Below are 8,603 nucleotides of genomic sequence, written 5' to 3'. Positions count from 1 at the left end.
GTGGTATATGCACCTGGGTTACACCGGGAGAGAGCAGTAGTATATGCGCCTGGGTTACACTGGGAGAGCGCAGTAGTATATACGCCTGGGTTACACCGGGAGAGAGCAGTAGTATATGCGCCTGGGTTACACCGGGAGAGAGCAGTAGTATACGCGCCTGGGTTACACCGGGAGAGAGCAGTCGTATACGTGCCTGGGTTACACCGGGAGAGAGCAGTAGTATACGCGCCTGGGTTACACCGGGAGAGAGTAGTAGTATACGTGCCTGGGTTACACCGGGAGAGAGCAGTAGTATACGCGCCTGGGTTACACCGGGAGAGAGCAGTAGTATACGCGCCTGGGTTACAAAATGCACTCTACCAATCAGAAGCAGCTGTAAATAGTCATCATGGGGTATTCTGCACCAGTAATCTAGAGCTCACAAGCGATACCCCTCCTCACTGGCAATTATTGTATTTTAAGAAGTGGGATGGATACATTTCTCAAGGTTCCGGTATGAATGGTCGACCATGTTGTGGTCGACAGTCATTAGGTCGACCACTATTGGTCGACATTGACATGGTCGACATGGGCACATGGTCGACACATGAAAGGTCGACACATGAAAAGGTCGACATGAGTTTTTTAACTTTTTTTGGTGTCGTTTTTTGCGTAAAGTGACTGGGAACCCCAATTAGTGCACCGCGACCCCTCGCATGGCTCGCTTCGCTCGCCATGCTTCGGGCATAGTGCCTTCGCTCCGCTACCGCTTCGCTCGGCACACTTTACCGTTCCAATCGTAGTCCATGTGGATCGTAAAGTATGGAAAAGTTCCCCAAAAGAAAAAAAAGTTAAACTCATGTCGACATTTTCATGTGTCGACCTTTCATGTGTCGACCATTTTCATGTGTCGACCATGTGTCCATGTCGACCATGTCAATGTCGACCAATAGTGGTCGACCTAATGACTGTCGCCCATAACATGGTCGACCATGTGAACGGATACCATTTCTCAAATACCACATGCAACATCTGGGAAACACGGGTGGTGGAAAAACACGTGTGTGTCCACCTTCTTCCATCTACAGTATGCTGCTGCTGTATGTACAGGAACGGCAGGGGCGCCATGTCACAGCACAGACATGGAGAACCCAACCACTGTACTATGCTGTTGCTAATAGGGGATCATAAGCTGCTCCACCAATCCTCACAGGCTCTTGTTGTAGTATTAGATTCTGCACAAAACAGATATATAGCCCCAAACATATAGACGGCACACGGATGAAGAAAAAGAGAAACCTTGGGTACTGATCAACAGTCAGTTATTGTTAACAATAATCCCCGTATATCCAGATAAAAAAATTTATGTGATCCTTAATTTGCTGTTAGATTAAACAGTTGTTACAAATAGAATTGCCACAATGTTAAACACAAATAGTATCACTTTGGAATAGTATCATTGCCTAATGGGCCCTACACATTGGCCAATCCGCCGCCGAGCTGCCCGACGGCGGATACGGCCGACGGGCGACCCGGTGGCTGGGGGGCAGTGATGGGGGAGTGAAGTTACTTCACTCCCCCCGTCACCCGGCTCCATAGAACTGCAGGCAAATATGGACGAGATCGTCCATATTGGCCTGCATGCACAGCCGACGGGGCACCAGCGATGAACGAGCGCGGGGCCGCGCATCGTTCATCGCTGGTGCCTCCACACTGCACGATATGAATGATATGAACGTTATCTCGTTCATTTATGAACAAGATCATTCATATCGTGCAGTGATGTCGGCCGGTGTGTAAGGCCCATAAAAGATGTGCTATGACTCATAATTTAGTAGATAGCGTTCATTCAAGAATGGTGTAATAAATCCTAAACACCTGGGAATTGTAGGGTTAGCAGCAAGTCGTGTTTTCTGGTTATCCAGATAAGCGCATATGGCAGACATTAAGTTTTGGGATCCATATACATAAGCCACTGCAGCCTTAGAGTCCATAATGTTCCAATAGGTATAAGTGCTTAGATATCAGTAGAAGTATGGCATTAAACGGCACTTAGATTACCCAATGATAATAGTTAGGGTAAGGGCCGGCTCTACCACTAGGCAGGTTTAAGCGGCTGCCTAGGGGCGCCAGCTCCTGGAGAGTGCCACTGGATTCATCTATCACAAAACATAAGGATGTCTCTGTATGTGGCCTCCTCATTTTACACTGTGCTGGATGCTGCTGCAGTTCTAATCAGATGCAGCCGCCGCTATCAGGCTGCACCAGTGCCTCCATGCCAACAGAATTTTGTGACTTTGTTTACAATATGCTTTTTCACTTTAAAAGTCCTTGAGTGTTGTCCCTTTTATACGAGTACAATTATGAAATTTACTCCAGCCCACCTAGTGGCCACCTGCATTTCCCTTTCGAGAGCTGGTGGTGGTGGTGGGAGGGGTGGTTTACAGGTTAGGGGGCACTAGGCTGAAGCTTTGCCTAGGATGCAGAGAGACCTTGCACCGGCCCTGGTTAGGGTATGTACAGATCCGGTATTTCAACAGTATTGATACCCAAATTTAATTATGCGGGTGTAGATGTGTCCGATAACTTTCGGCAAAATAGTCAATTTCCGTATATGTTGACCACAAATTACTTTATAGCCAGTTTTTAACTGTAGCATGATGTATACTTAGGCCCAGATTTATCAAGCCTTGGAGAGTGATAAATAGCACAGTGATAAAGTACCAACCAATCAGCTCCTGTCATTTTTAAAACACAACAGGAGCTGATTGGTTGGTACTTTATCACCCTCCAACACTTGATAAATGGGTGCCTTATTTACATAACAGCAGGCTATACATACTTTCTGATCTGCTACAGAGACTGATCAAATCTAACACTTGTATGAATGAAATAAAATAAAGCAGTCAAAATATAAGAATCACATTTAATTGGATTAACAGTGTAGAATAAGCCCTCTGCGAATGTACAGAATGTTTAAATAAACCAAAGTTCTATCTATCATAGAACACACATAACACACATAGGGGTAAATTTACTAAGCTCCCGATTTTGACCGAGATGGCGTTTTTTCATCAAAGTGTCATCTCGGTAATTTACTAAACTGAAATCACGGCAGTGATGTGGTCATTCGTAATATTTTGGAAGTTCAAGTTAAAAATCACGAATGAATACACCATCGGTCAAATTACGCCTGTTTAGATATGAATCTCGGTCATTTACTAACCATTCGTAATTGTAATTGCTGCCGTGAAAATGCATTTGCGGCCGCGAAAAATTACACATCGTAAAAATTTCCTAAAAAAAAACGCGCCAGCATTTGAAAAGCGTGTTTACATGTGTACTCAATTATCCATTACTCACACCTGAATGTTTGGCCCAAAAAAGTGTTCCAGGCACATTTTGAATTTCTCTCACTCTGAAATGGCGGCTGTGGTGTGTGCCAATGAATTTATGTTTGCTGTGGGATACCTTAGACTGCTCCATGAGGCTTCCAGGAATCAGGCCCAGGTAAGTGAACATGGTCAACAGGTTGTCCAGGTGCCGCGGAGGCTGCGCCAGCCTCGTTTTTTTAGAGGGCGTTTAAACTTAAACGCATTGTCCGATGATAGGGTCATACAGATGTTCCGCCTAAATAGAACCAACATTTTCCACCTGTATGACCTTGTCAAACTGGGCCTAGACCCTGAGACAGCACGCTCTCGCTCTGTCTCAGGCCTACACAAACTCCTGGCTGTGTTACACTTTATGGCTACTGGGAGCTTCCAGGCTGTGGCAGGCGACGTCATTGGTATCTCACAGCCCACCTTTTCAAGATATTTGAATCAGGTGAGTCTAAAAATACATATGCGGTTATGTGTAAGTGTTGCTTCTGTAAGTACAAACAACACAGTATTGTATAGAATACCTAACATGACACTCACCTTAGCTTCTTTAATGTCCACTCAGGTTTTGGATGTGTTGGATCCACACATTAATGCCTCAATCTGCTTCCCTACCGAGGAGTCGGAGTGGCGTGCTGTCAGGGTAGCTTTCTATGAGCTTGCTGGCATGCCCAATGTGCTGGGGGCCATAGATTGCACACACGTTCAGCTGAGATCACCTAGGGGCCGGCAATACATATATACAAATAGACATCTGGCACAATCAACTAATGTCCAGGTGGTCTGTGATGCAAACTTTAAAATTATGAGTGTTGTTGCAGGTTACCCTGGTGGCTGCCATGACTCCTTCATCCTCAGTCAGTCATCGCTCTTCGATAAATTTGAGGCCGGACAAATGCCTGATGGCTGGCTGTTGGGTATGTTAAAAATGTTTTGTGTGTATGTCTTTTAACCACAAACTCTAGTTTTGAGTAGGGGAAAGAATAATCTAACACATGTACTAATGTTGACTATATCTGTTTTTCAGGTGATGGGGGTTACGGCTGCTACTCTTGGCTCCTTACTCCATTGTCCCAACCTGATTCTCCTGCTGAACACAGTTACAATCATGCACATAAGGCTACGCGGAATGTGATAGAAAGATGTTTTGGTGTGCTGAAGTCACGGTTTCGGTGTCTGGATAAATCTGCAGGCCTTTTGTTGTATAGTCCCTCAAAGGTGACTAGAATTGTGTTCTGCTGCTGTTTTCTCCATAATCTGTGTTTAAGTCAACATCTGGCACATGATGAGGGAGAAAGCAGTCAGCAAGCAGAGGAGTTAGAACCATCTGGTGACAGTGTGAGTACATATGTAGGGAGGCAGGTACGGCAAGAAGTGATCCTGCGGTATTTTTCAGGTAAGTTTTTGTAGGATGTAATTATCCTTGACTAAACACTTTGCAATACTTTCTATTGTGTGTTTTGTTACTTACTGTTTGTTGTTTATAGTGGTGTGTACATTGTACTTAGTTTATGTTATAAATACCTTTTCAGTCATTACCCATGAAAAACATACATACATACATAGCAGCTTCAACAATGTTTGAGACGGACACAGGAAGTTGTGTGTTTGTCAAATCCAAATTTTTATTGTTTAAATAACATTTGTCAAAATTGTTATTTTTTTCGCTTGTGTGTGCTGGGTGCTGTGCTTTGTGCTGGCTCACTGGCACGTGCTCTGGAGGAACGCCGAACAGGGGAGGTTACTGGCGTTTGGATAGGGGTCGTGGTCCCAGAGCTGGAGGTCACTTGTTGAGCTGCCATCAATGTTATGTTGTTGCTCAAATTATTAATGCTAGCATTCAGTTGTGTGTTGGTTGCAGTGTGGCTGGCTACAATCCTGGATAACGACTCATTCACAACCTGGTTGTGCTGAATGAGTTGAACGAGTGCCTGCTGATGGCGCTGTTGCTCATCAATGATGCGCGTTAAATGAGCCAGCATTTGGTTGTTGTCAGCCCTTATTTGCTCCATCGATGTTGCGATTCGGCCTACTTGTACAATCAGTCTGCCCGAGTTGCGACTAATGCGCGGTAGATGATGGGGCAGACTGGCAAGGTGTTGGGTATGTGCGGTCAGGCTGGCATTGCTTTGGGCCTGTTGGCTTGTCCAACTGGCCCAAAAGTCATCTGGTATTTGTGTTTGGGGTGGAGCTTGTGCCAGTTGTGGACTCATGGAGGCTTGGGGGATATCCTGCAGCTGTATTGGCTGGCTCGGGTCAACAGGTGTTAGTTGCGGTGTGATGGTTGCCTGTTGGTCTTGTCCCTGCTGGTCCACGTCGGCCATCAAGCTGGGCTCTGTATGGGGTGGCCAACATGCAATGTTTATTTTTCTATTAATTTATTTGCTAGTTCTACACATTACTACATTCATAATACTCCATTTTACAAGTTTTTTGACTTGTTTTTGTAAACTTATAATGTGTTTTTTCGCCAAAAACATATATACCATCACAGGCGTGCACATAGACAGACTTGAGTAATCCTCACCTAACTACCTCCCCTCCACAGCATTACAGTGTTATGTCACCTCCCCTGGCCACGATATAGACTGCTTACCTGGATAGTCCAGAGGAGCGGAGCAAGTAAGCAGTCTACATACCGGACAGGGGAGATGTGTGAACACTATAATGTTGTGGAGGTTTTTTTTTTTTTTAATTTTGGTTTTTATATTTATTTTAATGTGCACGTGTGTGGCCTAAATTTGTACAAATGTATGTTCTTTTTTAATAATGATGTTGGCGATATCAACCACTAAGACCTTGAAAAATTAAACATTTTCACCTTTAGCAATTGAAGACGTAACATCACATTGCTTGTTATGTCAAACATGTAATCTCAACTCCAACTCACAACATAGTAACTGTACTGTGTAGATTATTTGCTATGTGTTTAGTTTCTGTTTTGACTCACCAGATAACTGAGGTGATCGGGGCTCATCACTCTGTGGACTCGCCAATAGTGCCAGTGGTGGCTGGGGTGACACTGCAGAAATGCGCCGCCTGGGTGGGGAAGATGGAGCCGCAGATTCCGTGCCAAGACGCCGTGTCTTACTTGGCCTCCTGGGTAAGTGGCCCGAGCCCTGTGATGGGCGCCTTACAGGAGGTCGGCTTACAGAAGCAGAACCTATGAGAATATATAAACATTAATATTTTGTACTTCTATGTGTTTGCAGAATATGTGACTACAGTGAAGTCTTACCTGCAATCCCAGCATCATCCTGAGTTGTCTGAGGCCTGTCTGGCCGGCTGGTCTGTCGGACTGTTGAAAAAGTGGAGCAAACATTATTACCATGCTTTGTGTAAAAATTACAACTGCAAAGCCTTAGTGTACTGTAACCATCTATTAGGTATTCGAAAATAAGCTAATTTCTGCTTAAGATCTTCGTGCTTCCTTAATTTGTGGTGTATATCAAAATGTACATGGTGTTGCACAAAAGAAATCTGTTACATTTGAGAATTATGCGTCAGATATTGCATAGATTGACTACTTGTAAATGTTACCAAAATGTAATTTTGAATTAATAGAACCTTTTTTAGGAAGTAAATAAATCAAATATTTAAAAAAACAATTAGATACAACACCGATGTCCAAGCAATATCGCAAAATTATTATGGCAAATACACATACCAGCAGGCATTGCACCTGTTTTAGCGCAAAATTTTAAAAAAAATACAGCCAAGGCAAGATGGAAAATGCCATTTCTAAACACAAACACACCTTAAGGGTGCATAGGCTGCAATATCTGACCAACAATTTTTGCATCCTTTACCCTTAAAAAATGATTTAAAAAACATTTAGAGGACATTTAAATAAAAATATAACAAATCAAACTCACCATCCTGCGTGGGTCGGTCCGAATCCCGGACATGAGTAGCAGACACCACTTCTGCAGGAATCAATGCCCGCACAGGCTCCTCCCACTCCCGATAGGTTGCCCGGAAAGGGGGGCCACCTCCGGTTTTTCGGGCTGATTTTGCCTCTTTGGCCATCTTGGCCTTGACACGCCGCTTTATGTCATAGAACCTCTTGCGACACGTGTCCTCAGTCCGCCTCCCCACACCCTCACTATTGACGGCAACTATTACTTGCCCCCACAGGACAGACTTCCTGCGGGAGGACACCTTGCCAGCATCCTGACCAAACAATTGGCGATGGTGCTTCATCAGCTCACGCACCAACGCCATGTTTTCAGCATAGCTGAACTTAATATTCCTGCCAGTCTTGGTAGTGGTGCGTGGCTGCGGAGCCACAACACATCACTATCACTGGAGAATACAGCAACAGGCACCCCCTCCTCCTCCTCCTCACTACCCCCCTCCACCTCACTAACAGCCTCCACCTCACTAACAGCCTCCACCTCACTACCAGCCTCCACCTCACTACCAGCCTCCACCTCACTACCAGCCTCCACCTCACTAACCTCCGCCACCACACTGACCTCTGAGTCTGACATGATGACAAACGACAAAAAACACTGAAAAATCAAAACACAAAACACACTCCTCCACTACTACTACTACTACACACCACACAGCCAACACACACGCTCACTCACTCACAAACAATGACAAAAGACTTAAAAAAAAAAACAAGGACAAAAAAATTGACAGAGAAAAAACAATACGACAAATATGACAAGACTACTTACACACACAGTACAGCACTCAACAATCACAAAACTCCTCTCCAAAACCTCCAAAAACTCCACCAAACTCACCAACTCCAAATACACCTTCCTCTCTCCTCTCCACTAGCTAAACCCACGAGGTGCGGTGTGTTTGGGGCGGTTTTATAGTAATATGCACAGACACTCCTCCTTCACGAATACAACCAATCACGGACGCGTGACAAAAACGAAACTTAGGACTAAAAACGCGGCAGCAATTTCTAAATCACTGCCGTAACAGACATGTGACGCAGTCGTAAAAATAAACAAAAACGCGGCCGCGAAACAACAAACGCGGCCGCATTATACAGCAGAAAACCACGAATGACATCGACATCGGAACAACAGAAAAACACGAATACGACAGCTTAGTAAATGAGTCGTAATCAATTCAAAAAGTTGCAATTTTACACTGTCGATGTCATTCGTGATTGAACTTTGACCTGAATCTGGAAAATACGAATCTTAGTAAATTTCCCCCATAGAATATACACATAAAATGCACATTGGTTGGGAAGGGGCAGTGTACAGTGTC

At 44.5% G+C, this 8,603-nt stretch overlaps 1 protein-coding gene across 1 annotated transcript; it reads right to left on the bottom strand.

The window, feature by feature from the left end:
- Positions 1-4,822: 4,822 nt before the first annotated feature.
- LOC134928889 (uncharacterized) lies at positions 4,823-6,737 on the bottom strand. Its single transcript, XM_063924826.1, has 3 exons — positions 6,601-6,737; positions 6,313-6,525; positions 4,823-5,697 (listed from the first exon to the last, which is right to left on the bottom strand). The coding sequence occupies exon 3, from the start codon at positions 5,684-5,686 to the stop codon at positions 5,018-5,020; it is 669 nt and encodes a 222-aa protein (XP_063780896.1). The 5' UTR covers positions 5,687-5,697; positions 6,313-6,525; positions 6,601-6,737; the 3' UTR covers positions 4,823-5,017.
- Positions 6,738-8,603: the final 1,866 nt, after the last annotated feature.

The sequence above is a fragment of the Pseudophryne corroboree genome, chromosome 5 (genome assembly GCF_028390025.1).
Source record: "Pseudophryne corroboree isolate aPseCor3 chromosome 5, aPseCor3.hap2, whole genome shotgun sequence".
In the NCBI taxonomy this organism is placed as follows: Eukaryota; Metazoa; Chordata; class Amphibia; order Anura; family Myobatrachidae; genus Pseudophryne; species Pseudophryne corroboree.
This window is presented reverse-complemented; position numbering and strand designations above follow the sequence as displayed.

What these genes read in the sequence shown, in the direction of transcription:
- LOC134928889 (XM_063924826.1), bottom strand. Translation starts at nt 5,686, where the DNA reads ATGGCCGACGTGGACCAGCAGGGACAAGACCAACAGGCAACCATCACA.